General features: G+C 38.2%; 1 protein-coding gene across 1 annotated transcript; it reads left to right on the forward strand.

The window, feature by feature from the left end:
- Positions 1 to 1,195: 1,195 nt before the first annotated feature.
- foxo1b (forkhead box O1 b) lies at positions 1,196 to 24,308 on the forward strand. Its single transcript, XM_059539327.1, has 3 exons — positions 1,196 to 1,936; positions 22,059 to 22,250; positions 23,043 to 24,308. The coding sequence occupies exons 1-3, from the start codon at positions 1,382 to 1,384 to the stop codon at positions 24,195 to 24,197; spliced, it is 1,902 nt and encodes a 633-aa protein (XP_059395310.1). The 5' UTR covers positions 1,196 to 1,381; the 3' UTR covers positions 24,198 to 24,308.
- Positions 24,309 to 25,279: the final 971 nt, after the last annotated feature.

Raw genomic sequence — 25,279 nt, forward strand, 5'->3', positions numbered from 1 at the left:
AGCTAATGATAGCACAGCTCTGCATGAACACCGACTAAACGTTCACATCGTTACCACACGCGCGTTTTGTTGAAAACATAAAGGATTTAGTGCAAATGTAGGAAGCCAAGTTCAGCAAGACATAGACTATTTGACAGGCGGATGGGTGCCAAATGCTTTCTAAGTCTCAGTGTACTCAGCGTCTTAAATCTTGATGAAAGGACCACTTTTGAAGCCTATTAACAAAATATATTAAACTGGTAATTACTTGATATTACACGACTAAAAAGGTGAATGGAAAGCTACACTGTGTGGTCAAATTCTTTCATAATCCTCTGTAAATCCTGTTGAACTAAAAATATAAGGCAAGCCATATTAACATTTATTTCTATCAAACTAATACCAATTTTTGATATATATATAAACATGTACGTAGATATTAGTAATTATCTCACTATAGCTGAAAATATCTATTCAGTCAGTTACTAGTACATCAGACTGGTTAGTCTTTATTCCTTTACCGATAATGAAGATAAAGTAACTATTCCACTGTTACTGGTAATGAATTGCACATTTTTGCTATTGAATCATATGGAGATCTGTTGCTCGGATATTTACTATTCTCTTCTTAACTAGTGATACAAAATATTTTTCTAGTGTCTCATACTGTAAATACTAGTGACTAACTAAAAGTTGACTAATTGTGTACTAGGAATTAGTAATATGCAGGCTATAATTAGCCTATTAGTGAAACTGAAAATAGATAGTCACACAAAGACCTGTAAAGTATGGGTTTCTCAGATATTAACTATGCACTTCCAGTGACATGAGAAATGTTTCTAGTAATGACAGTGATAGATGATAATGGTAACGTTAATTAACTGAAATGTGACTAGTCACCTGGAATAATTTCTATAGCACAGGCTATAATTACCCTACTAGTGAACTTAAAAATAGATACTAGTCACATAAAGTGACGTAAACTAACATTACATAGCTACTACTTTGTTTTCAGCGGGAAAAAAATGTTAACTGAGCTTGCCATAAAAATGATAAACTGGAGTAGCGTGGATTAAGCAAACGCTATCTCTGTTTACCTTTTGAATACGCGCTTGTGATTGGCTGTCTAGACTGTCACTCCAGCTGTGGGCGTGGTCAGCGCACTCTACTCTAATACACGCTGCACCCTGAGAGCGCTTCATAACAGTCATTTCATTTAAAACCGCGTTAGGCATGGTACGAGCCACACATCGCTGAGTTTCACAGCGCGATCAGACCCAAAGCTTTACTGTCAGTCAGCTCTGATCATGTGCGATTTTTAGAGAGAGCAACCTAGACAAAATCTCAACTGCACTTATCCTCTGTTTAAGGACAGTCGGCTGACTTCGGCTTTGATTTTGTGATGGCAGAACCGCAGCAACAGCTGGTTGACATCGACCCGGATTTTGAGCCTCTCTCCCGGCCGCGCTCATGCACCTGGCCGCTGCACCGACCGGAGTTCAGCGAGCCGGGGAGCTCCAACACCTCCTCCCCGGCACCGTCCGTCAAGCCGGAGCAAGGTATAGTGGACTTTATCAGCAGCCTAAGTTTACTAGAAGAAACCGAGGACTACCAGGAGGAGAAACCCGTCCTTTTGAACGACTTCCACTGCCAGGACAACTGCGTTCATCCACAGCAACAGCATCCCCAGCAGCCGAATCCCCAGCTGACGCACCTGCAACAGGTGCCGCCGCTCCCAACCCCTGCCAGCAGCTCCAGCCCTGCAGCGGCCCAAAGGAAGAGTAGCTCGTCTCGCAGGAACGCGTGGGGGAATATGTCATACGCTGACCTCATCACCAAGGCGATCGAGAGCTCCCCTGAGAAGCGGCTCACCCTGTCTCAGATCTACGAGTGGATGGTGAAGAGCGTGCCTTACTTCAAAGATAAGGGCGACAGCAACAGCTCAGCCGGCTGGAAGGTAATGGCTCTCAAAGGCCAAGCAAAAGTGTCATTAAAAGTAGCATTAGAGGTCATCTTATTGTATCAGTTTTATTCAAACACGCTTACATACAGAAGTATTTCTGCACACTGAAAGCATCATTTAATCTGTCCATCATTGTATTTACATTTTATTACAAGTCAACTAAAAAAAAAAGGCAATTTGGAAAAATAAGACTTGTGATTCTAAATAAGCGGAAGGAAATTAAAACTTAAGTGTATGCAGTTAAAAGAGCAATTCATATCTGAACGTCTACAAACAAAAACATTTTCTTAATCAATATTTTCATCTGTATTTCCAGTAAAAATATCTAAACTTCCTTAAAAGAAGATAAATTCACTCTTTAGGGCCTTTTTCTTTCTTTTCTTTGAGAATAGGTCTTAAATTAATTGTTTATCAATTAAAAAATAAGTCTAACAAAGTCAAGAAAGAAGATTTATTTATTTCTAAATGTATTTCCTCCTTAAATGAACTTTCTATCTGACCTAGTTACCTCTACCTGACTGGTAATATTTCTTGGTAACATAATGTAGGCAAGCTTTACAGAGGGTCCTGGGTGGTTCCGGCCCGACCAACCATGTTCCCATCCTAGCAACCACAACTATCTATCCCACATTATATCTTAGAGCTAGTGAATTTAATTCATTTAAATACTTTTGGGATGACTGTTGATTTTAATCTAATTATGGTGTTCCCACAGGAACATAATTATTTTTCTTTACCAATGTAGGCCCCTGAAAAAGGTGTTGCGTAATATATGACAGTAACAATTATCCTTCAAAAGCGCAGTTGTGGATTCCCTCTGAGCACAAATGAATGACATGCGGTTTGTTATGGAATTTAAGGCTCGAAAGAAGAGGGACCCGAGCTCACAGTGTTCAGAAGAATGCATAACAACCCAGTATCAGCTGCGCATTTGCTGATGCCAGTTCAGTTTAATCTTTGTTTAATATCCTTGTCAGAACAACTTGTGGTTCGGCTTTCTGTCGTCAGCATGATGTAGAGAGGGGGTTATATAAGGCTAAATAGCATTTATTTTTATTTTTATTTTTTATATGTATACTCGCCCTCATGTCATTCCAAACTTGTATGACTTTTTTTCTACTGAAGATTTCAAGCTTAAAATAGGAAGCCAAACTGTCATTGAAAAGTGGCCAATACATCTTTTGCACTATATTATTCCAAAACTGAACTTGCGGCAAAAAATAGCTTTGTGTGAAATAATAATGAAAAGAGCGTTTATCTAAAGACTTTTAAAGAAAAGTCTTTAAATTTTCAACTTTTTATGAGTGAACTACTGTTGTTCATCTAGCAGTATGAGTGAACTGCGGTCATTTTCATTGGTTTTAGTCATGTGACCTATTTTTCCAGCACTCGTGCAGAGATATGTAGTAAGTCTTGTGATTTGACGACACATTTCTAAAGCTCCTGAGGTGCTTTGAGGTGCCTGATGACTAAAACCAACTATCAGGGATGCCATGAGTGAGGTGGAGCAAACAGAGTGTGTTTTCAGCATTGAAAGGGTCTTTGTTAACCTGTCATTTGTCTCTAGAACACTTGTTCCTGTCTCTGATTCACCTCTCCATACAAATCACTTTTGTTTCTTTGCTTGCTCGGTGCGTAAATGGAAATACAAATCCTTCCCATCACCCATGTCAGGGCCTCCTCCCAACACTGAGCTAAAAATACCGGCAAGATTACCTGTCATTACAGGGAGACACATTTACCTGAAAGGTGTGGTCCGCCCCCTTCTCACCGCCATCTACACGCCATGACAAAACATGGTCTGGACTCCTCCACCTGTGACATCATAGTTTCAGCATTCCAGTCACTCGTAGGATATTTGTAGGTGTTGGACTGTTCTTTATCATCATACTGTCTACATACCTGAGACTACAATAGTATTCTGCTTCCTGTCCCGGTAGATTCCAGTCTGTGACTGTCACGTTAACGTAAGTAAAACCTGAGCACAAAGAAAAGGGTTTTGCCATGGTGCAGCTGAGTCAGTGTCAAATGATTCTGAATGTAATACGTTGCTCTGAAATGGAAAAATTAAAAATAAATAAATAAATAAAATAAGATATATATATATATTATAGTTTAGATAGTAACAAGCTGCAACACATAATTTATTAGGTTTTATATTTGCGAAAGTAGCTGGAAATTATACATCTATGATGTAACTTCATTACAGCAATACATTTATAAACCCACTTTTGCTGGAAAATGATGTCATAATGCGATTTCTTTATGATTTTCAACCCTTTACAAATTAGTCAATTGCAACTGTGACAAAACCTCAGCTGTGTAAGCCAGCTGGATACATTTAACATGCAGACATATTTAAAGCAGAATAATTTCCACCAAGAAAACCAAATGTTTAAGATTAAAAGACATAAAAAAACTGTATGCGAATGAATGCATTCCATCGTTGCACCACCGGTAAGACAGGGCAAGTCACATTGCCAATTGACCATTCTTGTTGTTGAAATATGTTAACATACCAGTATGTTGCTTTTATTCTGATATGTACACCATGTGCTATAGAGTTTTTGTCCCATGATAACCAGATATGTTATTGATTGCTTGGCAGTGGTTTCTGTAGTGTATTGCTAAATCATTTCCTTCCACTTTGGAATATCATTGCTACAATTACTGTTCCACATCAAATGTGTAGCCTAATTGGCTATTATCTTGCCTTTTGGCCCATTTTAGTTTCATTGTGGACAGATTGTTTGTTGCTGGAATAATGTTTGTTTTAGATTCACATCAAATTGAGAGTTGGGTGCAAACTAATCACTTTGGTTTAGTTCACTTCTGATGCACTAGTTTTATTTTAGTTTCAAGCCTAGATGTAACTGCTAAATAGAATTCAAGGCTGTTAAAGTGAAAATGTTATCCTGTGGTTTAAAAATCTCTGGGGTTCAGAGGTCAACATTTTAAGGTCATGCCAACAAGTTTGTAGAGCATGCAATGGGAGTCCATGTTCTTTCCCTTTAAGTCAAAGTTAAATAATAAGAATAGTGTTTAGACTCATTTTATGAGGTTTTGGCACCCAGCATGTTGTTTCATAGCTCTCTTGTGTTTTGAAATATGCACACCATTGTTCTATGCACCTTAAGTAGTCAAACACAAACACGCATACAGGCAGAATTCAGTGTGGGGCAGTTTTGTTATTCCCATGTGTCCTCATAAGACTACTGTAAAAATGGCATGTACTATCTGTTTTGGAGCCTTGGCAGTTTGCACCCAAAGCTGGAGTTGTGTTACTATGTTTGTGGTATAGTGATACAATCTTGTGTGGAGCTGTACTGTAGCTCATCTTATGTAATTCAACACACCTTTGTCATTCATATCATTTTATTTACTATTTGAACTCCATTCATAATGTCTTTAACGACACTAAGAGTTACTCACCCAAATTAATAAATGAACCCATATGGTTTTCATTAAGCTATTTTTTTAAACAAGCTTTCTCACTCCCCCCTCTTCCTCATACGTTTGAAAAATGTTTAACTCTGAGCCCTACTTATAGCACATGAACCCTGTTACCTCTACATGCTTTGAAGTTCACATAGGCTTTCACCTCACCTACTAACATGCGCGCACACACACACACACACACACATGCACAAACCTGCAAGCCATACATTTGTATGTAAGAGTTTTCAGGCTATTTCAAGGCACACACAATATTTGTTTAAGCTTATCTTGAACAGATACCAATTTGTATCCTTTGTCATTCAGTAAGTTTCGAGTGTAGGCGTTCTGGCCACTGATTCTCCAAAACTAGTCACTTTTGACGTGTTTGTAGATTCAAAGTGTGCATTAGGTAGATTTAAAATCGAAATTCTAGAATTTTACATTTATCTCATTCGGTTTGTGAGTTCTTTTGAATTTGGTAGATAAATGCCAGAGCATGCAGGTGAAGTGTGCACAGAGGCTGAAGTTTGTGGTTGATACCTGCTCTGAATAACATGTAATTAGCATTGTGCAAGGTGCAGCAAAATTGAGGGACATTTTGCTTTTACACACACTCAAAGCGAAAGAGAGAAAGGAAAGGGAGGAAAGGGTTGAAAATGAAATGAAAGCACATGCAGCGCTGCTCCACCATACCACAGACAGATGAAAGACTTCATCACTGTGGCTCTGTGAGTTGGTGCAGACTTTGGCTCTGTGGGTACCTGTGGCTTTTAATCTAGAGCTACATCAGTGTGCATGCATGGGACAGTAGCGTGACAAAAAGATACATGTGAAAACCCTCTGAATTCATCAGATATCAGGAAAAAAGTCCCCTAACCGAAATGTCAAATGACGACAAACGGATGTCAGCGCCAAAGGTGAAATGCAGAAAAAGAATATAATATAGTCAATAATGATTACAATTCATGTGAAAAGTTATTTTATTATGAACTTTCATTGTTGGCACCAAAATAAGAGTGAATAATGATTTACTGTAATCCTTGTGTTTTATTCTGTCATTCTGACCTGGAAAGGTTTTTCATTTTCCCAAAAAAAAAAAAAAAAAGTAGTTTATGTTATTGCATTGGACTAAAACTTACTGACTTTGCTCACATAGGCTATAACAGCTTCCCAAAAATGATCATTTTGTGGGATTATTTTCCCCATTTTGTTGTGGTGTTCATGATCAAAAATGACTGGCCTACAAAAAACTGCTGATAAATTTCTCATAATGCTATATTATTACCAAATATTGGAATCATCCTTTTTACATTTGGGCAAATTGCTCAAACATGGTCAAAATTATCCACTATTAACTTTTTTGTTCACTCAGAAATTGAGGTGCGTAAGTGAGGCCAGTCAGTTCCAAGGTCATCATTTTTCTTTGACAGAATTATTGTGGGTACAAAAATTGATTGGTAATGAATTAGTGGATTTGGATCAAATTAAGGTTGACTTCAGGTGATTTGAAATTAGTTTTGAAGCTGATTTTTTTGAATGGGTGTCCAAAGGCCAGAACACATCTATTGCAGAAAACTGAATTTGAATTGAACTGATTTTCTTTGAATTGCACTGAGGTGTAGCACTCATGCAGATAAGAATGAACCATGGAAGCCTTGACTGTCCTTCATGATGAAGACACAGAAATAGGTATAAGATAGGCAGGAATTTACCCTTGAGCTTGCCAGAGACATTCCTAAAAAACTTGTTTGCTCTTGTTACAGAAAGACATATGCATTTTAGCTGGAAAAATTCCCTGGACTCATCAAAGCTGAAGTCATGCCAACTTTAGCTTATTATTCCAGAAAGCATGACAATAAGACATTTTGTTTTATCTGGCAAAGCCACACCACAAAAAAATCAGACCTCTCACTGTACCTTTACTTACTACAAAAGACCAAACATCTCTTGACTTCTCTTGTTTGCCCATTTTTCTTTTGCCCAAATATTGCGGTCATCTGTATATATTTTTTATTGTTAGGATGGCAATTGATTTATTCAAAGAGTGAGTTCAGTGAGTTAGTATATATTTTCTTTTTACATTTTGTTTTAACGACATTATACTTTCAAAAGTTGGACTTTTTTGAAAGAAGAGTCTCACCAAGTCTACATTTATTTGATCAAAAACACAAGGTAATAAAAACGGTAATAATGTGAAATATTTTTGCAAGGATTCAGCATACCAGGTTTAGACTGTTTAGGACAGTATCATCTTTCAAAGTGTTCCTTCAGAAGGTCAACTACATCCTTGTTGTCAGATCTTGTATGTCATGTAGAGGAACGCACCTCGCTGACGCCATGTCTGTAGTGCTGGAGGTATCATGGGAGGTCTGCATTGTTGTTAAAGCATCGCTAAACCCTCCAAAGCATATATATGACCTGTGTTCCCATTTCTATCTAAAAATTCTCGCTCATGGGATTCCTCTCTCTAAATCCCAGAAAGTTCAGAGGCATCTGGGGTCACTGGGGTCACTAAAAGGCAGCAGAGGGTATTTTGTAGGCCTCACTGTACTCTAGTCCTACTTCACAATCACAGGAGGTGACAACAACTCCTCCAGCATTGTGGAGAGAGGGAGAGGAGAGAAGGTGGAGGAGGAAAGGAAGGGAAAGGGGGTTACTGGGGAAAAGCGTCAAACATCCTCCATTCCTGAGCTCTACGCGCGTTCCTTAAAGCATTTCCTCCGCCTTCCGTCAGAAAAACAGCGGCTTGTGTTTACAAAATCAATGAAGTTGGCTTGAACCACTTACATCAACACCATGCAGTGTTTCCAATACTGTCATGCTTAACAGTAATTCTTGAAAATTTCTTCCCCTGCCCTTATGTCTTTCACTATTTGGGAACTAAGACGGCATCAGAAAGAATTTGAGATTGTCAGTTCAGCATTGATTGCTGTCAATGAAACAGCATTGAATCAGTGTTGTATCAATGATGCAGCTGGACTTTATTAATATAGTTTTGATTGGATCGGGTTCTTGATTCATAGAATAAATAAAGTCACATATTTGAAATGACTTGATGGAGAGTTAATGATGAACAGTTCCTTTTAACCTAAAACCTAAATGTGTTAAAGCATCTCTAAGCTTCCCTGTCCTTCTGACGTCCCGCTCCTCTTTACAAGGGCCTCTGACCTACGAATGTCTCCGTTGTCCTGTGCTGCTGCATCCGTGTCTCTCTGTTACAGAGACGCAGTATCTTGAAAGCAGCTCTCTCTGAGAAAACACTGATGAATGACTTCCCCTGTTTTATTTTCTACCACTAATCATTCTCAGCATTGATTAGACTTCTGAGTCTATGTCCTTCCTGTGTGTGTAAATCATGGTCAGAGAATGCCTGTACTCGCTCTTCTCATTCACAGAGTTGTCTATAAGCCACTCTTGCTGTGTGTCTAGGGTCATTGTCCTGCTGGAAGGTCAACCCTTTGCCCAATCTGATATTCTGAATGCTCTGGACTAGGTTTTTATTAAGGCTATCTATATATTTTGCTTCATTGAGCGTTCCTTTTACTCTGACGAGTCCCTCAGTCCCTGGCACTGAAAAACAGCCCCACTGCATGAGGCTGCTACCAGCACACTTCACTTTTGGGATGGTACTCTGCAGGCGATGAGCAAAGCTGGTTACCTTCAAACATTATGCTTGGATTTGAGGTTCATCAGACTGGAGAATATTATTTCTCACAGTCTAAGGGTCCTTTTATGTGCTTTTTTGTAAAATCATTAAATATATAATATTATTTATTTAATTATTTATTTATGACATTAATACTTTTATTATTCTATTAAGGCTGGTACATTTGCTTAATTCAGTTGTGATTGGCAAAAAAAAATATTGTGGGTCCCGCCTACGCCTGCTATCAGAATCATATCTGTTGCCCCAAAGGGATCTCATTAAAACTACGGCTAAATCAAACATGAACCCTTTCTCTAAACTTCATCCGCCTCTGAACTTTTGTCATGTTGACTCCAGTGGCTCTGGTGGAACCATAGGCTTGAGGTTATTTTTGCACTTTCCTGTAAAAACAGTGCACATGTCTTCCACAATGAGTGATGATGCGTTTCCTGCTGAGTGGCTGGAAAATAGCAACATTCCCTCCCCTGAAAAAGACACACACACTCTCTCTGCCTGGCCGGGAGACGGGGGGCACCAGAGTTTCACAACAAAACTCATCGTCCCACTAAATCAACTAACGCTTACTAAATCAAATTTTATAAAACTCAAATATAAGTCTGGAAAAAAAGGAGGCAGAGCCCTTTGCTCAGCATTAAAAACAAGACGTACATGCGTAGGCCCGCACATATTTGTGATCTTTTTTCATGTTTTTTTGCGTTGATTGTGTGGGGAAAGTCTGTGCAATTCTGTGGAATGGATGTGCATATGGGGTGAGAGTCCTACACACAAATGAACCAACAGATTTGCTAAATGAAGCCAGAAAATGATTGTTTTACTGACTCGGTCCTTTGAGTCTCGTTCACCAAAATAAACGAATCTTTTTTCGAGTCATTTCGTTCATTTGAGCAAAATGCAATTCAAATGTTACGTGTTATTTGTCTAACACATCTAGTACTTACGCAAACGTTGATCACACTACAGACAATACAAAACTATAATGATATAAGAAACCGAAAAGATTCATTCATTATTTACCTGGGTCTTTAGCCTATGATTAGCTCACCTCACCTCGTCATTTTTTGTCACGTGATGTGACAGCATTGGATAGAGAAATGAATTGCCTTACAAACAGGTGCATAGTTATTATTATTATTATCATCATTATTATAATTATCTTTTACTCTTACAGTTATGTGATGCGTTTTTGGTCTCAAATTTTTAGCTTTTTATCTCTCACAGTATATAAATGTGTGAATTTGATGATGATTCTTTTCCATAACACTGAGTGTGGTGACAAAGGTAATAAAGAGTTGGTTATTATTATTATTAAGTCTCAAACTGCATTGGTTAAGTAAAGGGCTTTCACATGATGAACAAACGACTTGGAAAACCTGAAGACTCGATAGAGGTGAACTAATTTCAGTACAGAACCCACAGGATGTTGCGCATGCGCGACTGAACGAATCACTCCCCGAGACGACTCGTTCGTTCCATGTCATATTAAAGAATCATCCCATCTCTAGAGAGAAATAACAGGGGAGGGACAGGAGGTGTGTTATTCTTTACACCGTCTCACAATAACACACACGCCCCTCCAGGCCTCTGGGGGCTGGTTGAGGGGTGGGGGCTCCGCATCCTGTAACACACACATACACGTGCAAACACTCACTCATAACAAATGCTCAAATACACACCCACAAAGGCACGTTTGCTCCGCTATATGCTCACAAAGGCCAGGTGCTTGTGTTCCCTCAGAAGGGGGTCCCTCCGTTCCGTTTTCTAGCTTTCTTTCTCTCTCGGGGGAGGCTGCTGCTCACTGGATACCGGTGGGCAGAAAGACCTCAGATGCTTGGCGCCTCACTGGAAGTCTGTATTTTTCTCAGTGGCCTGTGACATGAACCGTTACTACACGTGCAGTATGTCAACTGGCACTGGTGCAACTTAAATACTATACATCTGTCTTTTCTGAAGATAGATGTAAGAGTGGCATGAAAAAACCTGTGAGGGTTAAAGTAAGTGAGTGGACATTTGTTTATGTGGGAAAGCCACGATAAAGAGATGAATGTGTGTGTGTGTGTGTGTGTGTGAGAGAGAGAGAGAGAGAGAGGGAGAGAGAGTGTTTGCACACGCTTTTTCTGTTTGCGAGAAAAAGCCAGCGATGAAAAGAAAATAGATAAGGCTTGCTCACATGACCTTGGCCTGGTTTTGTGTGTCCATTCTTCTTCCTCTGCAAAGATGTGATGTCACTTCCTGTTAGTATCCTTTGTTTATCGATTTTTCATTGAGCTGTTGCATTCACTACATTTTAAAACTTTAATTAAAAAGGACGGATTAAATTGAGCACAAGAAAAAGTATAGAAAGCATACAGTATTTACATTTGATAAAAAAACTCTATTTTAAATAGATGTGCTCTATTTATCAAAGAATCCTGAATAAATTTTAAAAAATTAGTTTCCATAAAAAAAAAATGAAATAGCACAATTTGGAGGGGGGGGGGGGGGGGTTACATAAAAAATAATAATAATAATAGCAATCAAATGTATAATAATGGAATGTTTCTTGAATGATCATGTGACACTGAAGACTGGAGTGATGATGCTGAAAATTCTGCTTTGCAAACACAGTAATAAATTACATTTTAAAATATATTAAAACAGTATATTACTTTTTTTTACTGTATTTTTGATCAAATAAATGCGGCCTTGGAGGCTTCTTGTTAAAAAATTCTCAAACATTTAAACAGTTGCATTTGAAAGAAATTCTGTCATAAACAAACAAACAGGCAAACAAAAACTGTTAAACATACTTAAAAATTTTATGTTTTACAAAAGACATGAGGATGAGTAAATAATGACAATAATTTTTGTTTTGTTTTGCTTTTTGGATGAAATAGCATTTTAAATATAAAATTTGTTCATCAGCTGACTGACTACAGTAATGAAGCATTGTGTGGTTTGGTACTGTGCAGGTGGTCTGTGTGTGTGTGTGTGTGTGACACTGGTATGTGATTTAAGTGGTCGACCGTAATCACTCCTACATGGGCACCAATATACATATACAAGACTGCAAGCTAGATTACAGCTATAGCAATTCTAACATTTTCTAACAAATCTTTGAGAGAGGTGGTGTAACCCAAATAGAAATGAATTCCCTTACTCTCATACTGTTTTATATCCAACTTTTTTTTCTTCAATGGAGCACAAAAATAATTATTTTCCAGAATGTCCATGAGCTCTTTGCCTTACAGTTAATATAAATAGTTTAGCTGAAAAAATTACAGAAAAGTGGCTTAAAAGTAGCGCGATTTGCTTCGTTGAAATAAGAGCGCATGCAACCATATTCAAATTTTGGATGCCTGTTTTACCAGTTTTTACGATGTTGACACTGGACAATGGTGCTAGAATATACAAAAAAGTGAATGCAGGGAAGATTATCAATGAACAATAGTTTCAGTTTTGTTCAGTTCCTCACACATTTAGCTATTTGGAGAATTGGAATATATCACATAAAGTAACCCCATATTTTATTGTGCTTTTTGTTCATTTTGTAGCTTGACGTCCGCTTGTCAGTGTGTTTTGTTGTGCAGAAAAGAGATGCAAGTATATTCAAAAATAAAAAGTCTTACCAGTTCAAAATGACATAAAGCTGAATATGATGAGGTCAACTGTCTCTTCAGTCGAACAATAAGTACTTGATGTCAGTCATTCAGTACCAGTACTAGTGCAAACTTCTTCTCTATGTTTTAAGGACAGTGTGCCAAACCTCTTTGTAGTCTCAGTCTTTCCATTTGACCCTGAGCCAGATGTGAGAGAATGTAAAAGGAATTGACAAGACTTAAGACCTAAAATGGCAAAATGAACAGTCAGACTCATTTAGTGAGTGACAAAGTTCATGTCGGGTCATCCTGTTATTAAAGCGAGAAGAAAAAAAAAACAGGCTGCAGCAGGTTGCTTTTGTTTCACAGCCCCAAAAACACACACACATTCTTTCACAGGCTCATATAATTCATTTGAAATGTCACATCGTGATCTTTAATAGAAAATCAAAAATGCTTTTTGTAAACCAATCAGCCAATCATTAATACTCATTAATAAGAAGAGCTGAATCACCTTTGGAGTGTGTGTATGTGTGTGCGTGTGAGAGAGAGAGAGAGAGAGAAAGAGAGTGTGTGTTTAATTTCACACTGTTCCCTTACAGTACAAGCTTTTTAGTTGTCTCTGCCTTTCCTGCCCCTCCCTGGAGCAACTGCATGATATGATAATAAATGACAGATCTGAGTACAGCCCAGGTGTTTGCTCGTGCGTATGAAAGTTAGTTTGTAAAGGTGGGACTGGATTGATTGGGTGGGTGTGGAAAGCAGTTAGAAAAGCATGATAAACCTCAGTGGGTGTCGAGATGACTGTGACCTCCTGCCCTCTTTGTCCCTGTGCACATGTGTGTGAACATGTTTGAGTGAAATAGATGTGTGTAACCGCACAAAATACCTCACAGGCAAGAAAAATCACGAATGAGATCTCTAACACTGCAGGTGTTTTTCCCAGGCAGAAATTAGATTAAATGGAGAGTAAAGAGAGACTTTTGACACTTCAGATTTTAGAAATCTGATGTTACTTTAGAAACTTCATACATCTGCAGTCAAAGTTCAGAGATTCGAACACTGCTAATCAAGTACATCTAGATTTGCTGGTGAGGCTGGTGGTTGACCTAGAAAGTCTTGCTAGTTATGCTAGTTAAGAAGACTTGTTGGAAGACCAGCATCCAAACAGTCATGAGTATTAGTGTTCAAAACTCTTACTAGTGTATATGATTGTTAAAAAATTTGGGGCCAGTAATTTTTTTTTTTTAAAGAACTTAATACTTTCAGCAAAGATGTGTTAACGTTTGCATTTATGCATTTAGCAGACACTTTTATCCAAAGCAACTTACAAGTGCACTCAGGTTATATATTTTTTTTTATCTAACATTTATTCCCTGGGAATCGAACCCACAACCTTTTGTGCTGCTAACGCAATGCTCTACCACTGAGCCACAGGAACTAAATTGATCAAAAGCGGCCCGTGAGACTTACACTTGGACCATAGTGCGGCCCAGTGGAAAAAAAAAAGCCTAAGAACCACTGGTTTAGATAAACAGCTATATTCTGTACGTTTGACTCGTGTACGATAATTTTCTTCCAAATACAATAATTTTGAGCTTCTGGTGCAAGACTTGGACATTTCCAACTTGGCAACACTGGCAGCCAATGAGCTTGCTGCTTTACATTTAAATGGTTGGTTAGTATTCACTAGAGCAGCTCGCAGTGCTTTTAGAGTGCCTTTGAATTCCTCCACCTCCCCATCTCCACCTGTATAGATCTTCTATGGGTTATTATATATACTATTTGTAAGGGCTGGACGATTAATAAATCGAACACAATTAATTACGATTGTCATGCACATTTTTTCAGTAAAGACGGTCCTGTGATTAACAGTTAATCTCCATCATCTAAAGTAGTTGTCATCTACTTTCAGGTGGAGCAGCATTTATTACACATGTTGATTAGCATTTCATTATAGATATACTTTATTATGATGAAAATTATATTAATAAGAACTCAGATAAACCGTATATTGCCACAGTCATGTTTATTAGTCACGTTAAATCAATTAAAGTAGTTAAATCTTCTGTTTATTCAGCTGCATTTCCTGGATTTCTTCTTCGGGGGATATTTGGATTTACAGTGCCAGGGCGCCCTCTGGCCTTCGGATGGATATTTACTGCTGATCACAGAACTGTGCTTCACTGAAAGATATGCATGACAATCGCAGCTTCTGCCTAATCGTGATTTATTGCCTTTGTGATTTTAACTTTTATTAATAGTTACAGCCCTACTATTTGTGCAGCAGCAGTATGTCTTAAATTCTCCTGTATTGGCAGTAGCAAGTTCCTGTATTGCTTACAGCAGCAGCAGCAATAATTTACAACAAGAGCAAAAACCAACAGCAGCAGCGTAGTAGATTCCGCCAAGACCAAGCACATTAACATAGCCACATCCATTACCATAATAAGATTTTCAGAGAGTTGTCATGATAGAACTGATAACTCCAAAAAGTCAGTAAAAGAGCAACTTCTGATCAAAAACAAGTTGTCTTTAAGCAAGATTAAATGGTTTTATTTGAAACTACAGTTAATCAGTCATTTTTCGTAGTCGGCTTGTTAGTATTGTTGCTTATATCTCATAAAATGTAATTTACTCGTTAGAGTGACTGAATGATAAACAATTCTGCAATCAGGGACTTTAATGTTGGATTACACAAAGAAGCGGTTCCTCTTATCAAAGATAATTTTTTGTTTGGCACTGAAGGTCTTTGTATCATTTATTAGGGCATTTTACTCCCCAAAGGTCCCGTTGGTGGCCCCTGTGTGGGTCTGGTCTGTGCCCGCGCGGAGCCCTGTGATCTGTTAGAGTGAGAGGGCAGACAGGGCTCATATCAGTTTTACGCAGCTTTTCCTGAACGGATGGGCCAAGGAGGGTGACAGGCCCTCTCTCTAACTGCACTTGCGGGACCTCAAGTTTTTCTTTTTGTCCTTTTCAGTTTGTCCCTCTGTCTCCATCTCTGTTTTACTCTCTCAAAATAACCCAGCCGCCAGTATGTACACTAATACACACATTTACACTCACTTCTGCATATGTTTTTTTTAACTACTAACCAAAAGAAAAAGAAAAGAAAACAGACTTTGAACAAGCAAGATTATGGTTCTTTGCAGTGTCTGTGTTTTATCCCTAACAGTAGGCATGAGCAAGATAGTGTTATTCTTTAGAGTATCAGGTATAATAACAGTTCTTAGCATGCAAAGAAACCATGTGTATGTTTATACATATTTAATTGTCTTCGTCATCTTTCCTGTCCCTCCTCTCTGCAACCACATGAAATGGAGGTAAAGTGCAGCCTGTGTGTTTAGCTAAAGATTTCTCTAGAGGTGCAGGTGCTTTTGTCACTCTGGTGAGAATCTCCTCTAGATTACTGTGCTACTGTTTTTCTGTAGACGTCACTGGAAGATGTGAAATCTGTGTTTGAGATCTAATATTTAATTCAGTTTATATTTATAATGAATACATTTTTAAATAAATTATCACTTTTAAAAGATCACAATGATTAGAATTAGAACTATTTTGTTTTCTTAATTATAATTAATGAATTTGTTACCTATCTATCTATCTATCTATCTATCTATCTATCTGTCTGTCTGTCTGTCTGTCTGTCTGTCTGTCTGTCTGTCTGTCTGTCTGTCTGTCTATCTATCTATCTATCTATCTATCTATCTATCTATCTATCTATCTATCTATCTGTCTATCTGTCTATCTATATATCTGTCTATCTATATATACAGTATACCTAAGGAATGGTGAGTGGTTGCCTACGGCATGTGGTAGCTAAGGTGTTCTAATTGGTTTTTAATACTTTTTCATGTGGTTTCTAGAGTGTTCTGGGTAGTTTCTGGTCAAAGAGATCGTCTCACCCCACCAAAAAAACTAACGTATCAATTAAAACTGGGCATGTTAAGCACCATACTTTGTTACTGAACAGATTTCTGAAAAAGTAAATTAAAAGTTTCGCAAGATAATTTTATTCTTATTCCGCTGAATAAAAAGGAACAAATATGAACTGTAAAACTAATGCACCATGTACTACTATGTATTTACATATATATAGAAAACTAAAAGAACTACTAACCTTGAGTTTTTCATTCATAACTGGTTCCCTGACACACAAATGTATCTATTTTCTTCTTTTTTACATCAGTGCTAAATATTTACAATGAAGGAAAGAGAGATAAAGCGGATGTGCGCAGGAGGAAGTGGTTAGCCCATTGAAGTCTCTTGTCACAGCTTATCTCTGAGGACCTCTTGCCGTTCTCTGTTGAACTTGTACATTCCACTTGTGTTTATCTCCTCTCACTGAAATCTCACCCACTGACACTTTTGTCTCAATCAGAACCTGGGAAAGCACTTCTGACAAACATTTTAATCATAATGCATAATTACCAGACATATTGAGCCTTGGTGCACACATTGAGCCTGGCAGGTTTGAGTCCAGCTTGCATCATGTCATGATCCCATTCCTCATCTCTTTCTCCGATTTCCTATCTCAAATGAATCTTTGCGATCCCTTTCAAATTGTACATTTACTTTGTGTGCATATGGCAGGGTGGGAGGGGTGGTATTATGTTTATGTGTGAACATCAGGCACTTGTCTGTCAGTTGGCACCTGGTCTTTGGAAGCGCTGCTTGTTTACTTGGACTGGTGTTCGTTGTCAAGACGTCACGGCTGACTGGCTGCAGTCAAACAACTGTGCAGGAGTTATCCAATCCACTGGCGCCAATGTTTGATTGTGTTCTCAGTAGAGCATTTTACACTGTGTCTACACTTCAGGGTTTCCCATTATTACTGTAACAAAGCAAGTGAATAATGTGTTGTGAGTGATTTGCTCTCTTTCAGTGCAGATAATGCTACAACCGCTTTCTTCAAACCCAAATACTGATAAAAAAGTAGTCCTATAAAAAGTGTCTTTATCTATACCTCAAAATCAAGGAAGTCTTCATATCTCACACTTGCAACTTCATATCATAATTGTCACTATATTTCATAATTAAGACTCTCATGTCCCACAGTGTTATTTAATATCTCACAATGTTACTTGCACCTTTATGTCTCATTATTGCTATTTAAGGTCTTACAATGTGATCATACATCTCATAGTTATGACTTTATATCTCATAATTGCAATGTCTCAAAAATATCTCACGGTTTGGACTATACAGGTATTTCATAATTGTGACAGTGTCTCAAAATGGCACTTAATGTCTCACTCAATGTCCTACAGTTACAAAAGTATCTCACAAATGTGACTATATCATAATTTTGACTATGTCTCATGGTTATGACTAAACCGGTATCTCATAATTGTGACAGTGTTTCAAAATGTGACTTAATGTGATCTCAGTTGCATTTTCTTTTCTCATAATTGTGACTTAACGTCTCACAGTTATGATTATCTTGTAACTATGACAGAGTCCGAAAATGAGACTTAATGTCACAGTTGTGACTTCATATCTCATAATTTTATGTCCCTCAAATTGATGCTTATTGTAAGCTTTATCTCTCAATTACCTGTTTTATATTTTACTTTAATTTGGAAACTGACTTGTATAGTTTTCTAATTAAGGTGATCAGTTTAAAATCATTGTTCTCTTTTTTCACATAACGTGAGTGTGAGTTGTAAGTTGTGAAGGTGATGGCTGTTTAATAATGCCTGCTTGTTATTGAGTGGCAGTCAGTGTGTGTTTGGTGTCTGGGGTGTCAGACAGGATGCAGATGGGGTTTCTCGGACTTGTTTATAAATCCCCCAGGAGATTTGATGCGCACACGTGCACACACACACACACACACACACTCAAATACATAGTGACCCCTTCAGCATGGCCTATTGGCACCTACCACTGCAGAAATAGCTTTGAGGATTATAATAGAAATGTGTTTTTCACACATGCACACACACCCGTTACAGCATCACACACTTATTTGCCACTGCACCTGCTACTACAAGCAAATTCGCTTATGTTTACCAATTTGTCATACATGACCTGCAAAGAAATTTTATATACTGGGTGTGCTAGAACTTCATATGTATAATTTTGTAGATTATTTAATTATAAACAATTTATTAAGAACATTTTAGTTTAATTTAGTTGATAACAAATCATTCTAAATAATTATAATGAATGATTTAGTATAATTAATATTTCCATTCTCAATTATATTTGATTAATGATTGGTAGTGTTTTATTACAAGATTATAAGATAGATGTGTGTGTGTGTGTGTGTGTGTGTGTGTGTGTGTGTGTGTTAAATATATAGAAATGTTTTGATTAGATTTTAAAAATATATATTTTATAATTTATTTATTTTTCAGGGTTATTAAACATAATTGTAAATAACTACAAATAACCCATGCAGATTTTCCTCATGATGGCTACTTATGGAACTGATTCTTTCTGACTGACAAACCTTTATGTAAGAGCCTGAAATTAGAGGAGTTTCAATTTGCACAAACTTTTAGCACACTTCCCACCCATCTGTGTAGAAATTGGTGCATGGGTCCACAGTTTTTCCATCTCACACTTCAGCTGACTCAAATCTTACCCAAAGGGGATTTTAATGCACACTTTTCTTTAGTGTCGCAGATCAGTTGGGGATATCCCAGATCTGAGACCAAAGGTCATCATGTAACCTTGAAATACCTTGAATACCTGTGATAAGACAAGGGTAGAGAGAGGTGAAGGCCCCACGTATAGATGTCCCATGTGCTGATCTCAGACCAGAATTACTAGGTTAATTCACTCAACTCTGACAACTTAATTTGTTCACATCATTCAAAAATAATACTAATCCATGTAATTTGTGGGCTGTTTTTCAAATCTTTGAGTAGCATTGTGTGAGCAACAAAATGAAATTTAATTTGTTATTGAAAATCAACCTTCAAATCTAATTTGCATTTGTGTGCATTCAAACAGCATCCAGAATTGAAATTGATTTGAAAGACACAGTTGAATTGATGCAGTGATGTGTCTGTTTATGAGTATTTGTAGAAATCTAAATAGCCTTTTTCTGTTTCTGGGGGAGCAGACTTCATGCAGCCCTGGCTATTACTCACTTCCTGTACTGTACATTATAAAGCTGCTCAGATCAGTAGTGAAAGACTAACTGCAAGCTTCAATCTATTTTGAGGATATTGAGTAAATAAATACCTGACCATGAAACTATTCAGGCATTTATGTAAATTCGTTCTTTTGTTCAGTTTGATTAGAAAACTGTGACACCTTCTCTGTCGCATTCCTGTAGTGACTCACATCCTGCCGCCTGGCCTGGTGTGCATGTGCAAAGCATGTTCACTTGTGCTCTGAATGTGACAGTGTGCGATCTGCTAATATGACTAGATGAATTTATGCATGAGTACACTGGAACAACATCATTCTTTCTTTCTTTCTTTCTTTCTTTCTTTCTGCCTTTCTGCTTTTCTTTTCTTCTGCCCGTTTTTCTTTTTTCTTTCTGTGTGTCTGTCTGTTTTTCTTTCTTATACTTTTAAAAAGGAGTAAAGTATAATGATTCTCAACTATTAACATTGCACAGAATTTTAATATCCAGGCATCTGTATTTTTTCTGTGTCTTTCTTTATTTCTGTCTTTCTTTGTGTCTGTGTCTTTCTCTTGCTCGCTCTCTCTCTCTCTCTGAGTGTCAGGGTGGAGCGAGGCTGTGCTGTGGGGGTTCTGTTACAGTGCAGACAGACGCCAGACAGCCCCATACGTTATTACTCTCTCTGTGTCTGTTTGCAAGGGTCTGTCAGCAGTACTGGAGAGGCTGTCCTCCTCTACACACACGCACAGACACACACAGCGAACTCATCGACCCCGTCCCTCTCAGCAGGAAAACATTCCCGCTGCCCCGCCTCTACCTCAACACACCCTCCTTCTCCTCCTCCTTCGTGACTCAATGCCTACTACCTCCCTCTGTATCCACCACTTCACTTTCCATACTGGTACCTTACTTTCTCATTTTATCTCTATTCCTCCAGTTCTTCCTTTTCCTCTCACTCAGCATTCTTTCCTCAATTCTGTTTTCCCTCATTATTCTTATCCTAGCAGTGCCAGTTAAACGGGTCAGACAGAAGATCTAGAATGTGTGTTTCTGTTTCCAGACCCCCTTCACACTTACTCATTCACTCTGTTCAAATCTATGTGATGTAGAAGCCGCAATTCCCTTGACTTGACCTCTAAGGTCACCTTTAGCATCAAAGGTTGGAGGTAACCTCCTGCTGACCTTCTTCTGGGCTTGAGCCTATTCCTACCACTTGACCTACTACACAGGAAACAGACTTTTTGTAGGACATTGTTTATTTAAAATGTAATAATGCATAAATACTTAATTTGCTTGGACCAATACAGTCAAACTGCTTCAACTGTTAAGTGTTGCTTTAGTAATTCTTCCCACAAAGATTTTTGAATGTTTTAGAGACACATAATCAATAAGAATATAACCAGCAACTCTTCCCTTTGAAAGATCTAAAGTGTTTATATACGGGAATCCATGTGGTCTATGTGTATGATGGAGGAAACTTGGTTAAATTATACTGTACGTATATGTCACATTAACTCTTATTTTTACCATCTTGAAATAACTTGGGTATGAACTTTGGTAAGACTGTTATTTTTTTATTTAGTAATTATGATAGCATGGTATCGTCAAAATACCACACACAAAAAAATTACCAGTCAAAATTACAATACTGAGTTTGTCCTTTTATCCTCTTCTAAAACTCTATATTGTTTACTTTTTTCTTCTCAATGACAGTTCAGGCCTAAATTCTGTCACTTTTTACTCCAAAGGAATCAAATAAGAGTAAAGCTAGCAAAAAGTTTGAGACTTTTAAATTGTTCTGTGGTAGTCTCGCTTCTCTTTCTTGGTAAATGAAGGTCTGGTCTGGGTGTGAATGGAAAAACCGAAGCAGACAAAATATCATTAGCGCAGGATGTGTGTGTGTGTATGTTGAGTTCAGAGTGTGCCTCCGAAAAGGACATGACTAATACAGTTCTTCCTCTGCCAGCTAACTGGCTATTCCTCTACTTCATATTGTCACTAGGCTCTGAAAAGCCTGTTGTATCTGCAATTGTGTGCATATGATTTGGTAACATAAGTTAAAGTGATATCGGTCATTCTTCAAACACACAAACACCCTCACAGGAACTTGTCTGTCAAAATATTGTCTGTTTTGTCAATCAAAATTTGGTTTATCTCATGTTTCAATATTACTGCATGTTTTACAGTACAAAAACAAGATATTATGTGTTAAAATCTTTTTTGTTGGTTAAAAGCAAGATATCATGATACTGATTGGATGATTGCAGGTCATTTCCACTTCTTGTGAATGGTTTCCAGTGAGACATCTATACTCAGATTTCCATGTTCTCACCCTGTTCTCTTTCTCTTTGCCAGAACTCAATCAGACACAATCTGTCCTTGCACAGTCGTTTCGTGCGCGTCCAGAATGAAGGAACGGGGAAGAGCTCGTGGTGGATGCTGAACCCTGAGGGGGGAAAGAGTGGCAAGTCTCCACGCCGGAGAGCCACTTCCATGGACAACAACAGCAAGTTCACGAAGAGCCGCGGACGAGCAGCCAAGAAAAAGGTCAGTTGAGGAGAAAACAGTCTCTGCTCGCCCACTAGGTGCTCGCTCACTAGATTCACTGCGTGCCAAATATGGATGAGTTGGTTGGAACTGCTGCAAACATCACGCAACATAAGGCTTTTGCAATCAGTAACACAGTTTATATAAACACACACCAAAATAATTTTCTTTGATTTCTCTGTGTCAGATGTTAAGTGGCATATTGTAATGCCTTATCTAAATTATTCACATTTTAATTAAAGTTGTCAACACAGAAAAACGTAAATTATGGTACATTATGACATGCCTTTAGTCAATGAGCTCCTCTTTTCTATTTTTGATGCACTTCAAGGTACTTTATTTTGCCTGACTAACTTAAACAGCATACTTTTTTTACAAATATAATGATGTGAAATTAATTTATTCATTTTTTTATATTTTGTATTATTTTTATTATTATTATTATTTTATTTTTTTCATTTGTTATATCTTTTTGTTTATATTTTATAAAATATTATATATAACTAATAATTAAAACCTATTTATACACAATTGTACTGGTGCAAAATTATTGTGTACAATTATTTCTCTATTCCAAAACAACCCAGAATTTAAAATCAGTTTAAAAATAATGCATGGCCTCAAACCCCTGGTCTTCTGAAAATCTGATTTTTGGTTTGTGATCAATTTGATCAGATGATCCATAGTTGTGCCACTTCCAGTGTAGACATTGTGGAAGAATAACTTTCAGCAATATATCTGAACAGTGATGTGTTACAGTTGGTTTTCATGGCTCTTCTTTTGCATCTATAGATGTCGATGCAGGGTGGACTGGATGGTGGTTCTAACAGTCCTGGTTCTCAGTACCCAAAATGGCTCGGCAGCCCCAACTCTCACAGCAATGAAGACTTTGAACCCTGGACCACCTTTCGAACCCGTGCCAGCTCTGATGCCAGTACGCTCAGCGGCCGTCGCTCACCCTTCCTACCTGAGGAGGATGAGGCTGGTGAGGTTCCCATCGGGTACCCAGGCACCAAACTGGGTGGCCCCCTCCCCAGCCTGTCCGAAGTGGCGGGTCACCACGGTTCTGAGAACGTGATGATGGACAATCTCTTAGACAACCTCAACCTCATCTCAACCAAAAATAACACCCAGGCAAGCCAAGAGGCCCAAACTGCGTTGTCTTCTCCCATGATGCAAGGTAGCCCTGGGTACCCGTCTTACAACTCTCCCAGTATGGGTCCTCAGCCCCAAGTCCAACAGGACTACCGGAGGTGCCTGTATGGACAGGCCAGGATGGGCGGACAGAATCCCATTGCCATACCTACTTTATCAGACAGTCAACCAGGAGGCTACGGACCGTTCGTGAGTCAGTACAACTGTGCCGCAGGGCTGCTCAAAGAGCTGCTGACCGCTGAAGCTGATCCGAGAGGGGACATGATGCAGCCTTTAGAGTCAGTGGGGTCTGGAGAAGGGAGACGGGTGCTACCTAGCTATGCTGGTCAGGGACGAATGGCACAGGGGGGCAAAATGATCACGCATCCTCACCTACATGGGCACCCGCGCTCTCTTCATCAATTGCCATCACCAGCAATGGGCATGAACGGCTGTGCCCTGTTGCCCCACGGGCATCCTGTTCGCCTTGGTAACATGAAGCTACAACCACACCTGCCTCATCATGCTCAACTGGGTAGAGGCGGAGGTGAAGCCAGGATGCCAAATTACATCAATGGCAATGGTTTCCACAGGCACGGACCGGGTCCTCACCACCATCACAGCCACCCGGAGCGGCTGCCCAGTGACTTAGATGACATGTCTATCGAGCAGCTGGAGTGTGATGTAGAAACCGTCCTTCACGACACACTCATGGATGGTGATGCTCTGGATTTCAACTTCGACCCCATGAGCAGTCAACAAAGTTTCCCACATGGAGTCAAGACCAACACGCATAGCTGGGTATCGGGATAAACACCTTATTTACTCAAACACATACACATTGGTGAGGCAGGCTGTTTTTGATTTATAATATGAATTAATCATAACAAGTGTGTGTGAATATATATATATATATATATATATATATATATATATATATATATATATATATATATATATATATATATATATATATATATATATATATATATATATATGTAAATATGTCATAGACATAAAGCAGGTCAATCAACAGTTGACTAAAGCGACTGAATGCTGTAGGTCATACCAAAAGGCTACACATACAAGAGAGATCACAAGCTTACTCAATTATTAAAAGTCTAAAATAAAACAACTATGAGTGAAATTAAAACAAAAGTAAAATAAATAAATAGATATTTGGCTTCACTGAAGCCCATCAAATGTAGTTGCCATAATTGTGTCTGTATTTTAATTCTGTCTTTATTTCTCACAATTTTGAATTTATTTCTCACAATTGCAACTTTATTTCTCCTGTTGTGACTATACAGTATATCGGGCATTTACAATTTTATTTCCCTGAATTCTGACTTTGTACATCTCATATAAAATAGAAAAATTACTGACATGTCAGATGTTATTTTAATTCACTATTATAGCTTTCTCTGTTCTCTCTCTCTCTCTCAAGTATGTGCATGCACCTCATCAACTGTTTACCTCAGTCAGAACTTCTGCAACCAATCAGCAGAGGCCAGTGAATGGTCATTATTTACTGATTTACAGTACATTGTTCCAGTAGACTCCATGATTGTCGGGAATCATCATAATCTGCTTTTTGCTTGCGGTTAGTCAGAGTGTAAATATTGAAGCTGGCTAATCAAAAATAGTCACGTCAAACCCTCACAGACATTTGAGATTGTTTTGTATAGTTTTGCCTATTTGGCCTTTCAGCTTGGCACTGTAGGTCACTAAATTAAATTCAGGGCAGATAGTTGTGTTATATAAACTGGAGTGCTGTATAATGTCTGTTGTAGTGTACATTACAGTTATCTTTGTCATTTCAGGGTGCTGAATGAATGTGTTTTGTACAGAGATGTATATTTTTGTTGTACTGATGGGATGGTTAATGAAGTGTT

The sequence above is a fragment of the Carassius carassius genome, chromosome 45, assembly GCF_963082965.1.
Source record: "Carassius carassius chromosome 45, fCarCar2.1, whole genome shotgun sequence".
Taxonomy (NCBI): domain Eukaryota; kingdom Metazoa; phylum Chordata; class Actinopteri; order Cypriniformes; family Cyprinidae; genus Carassius; species Carassius carassius.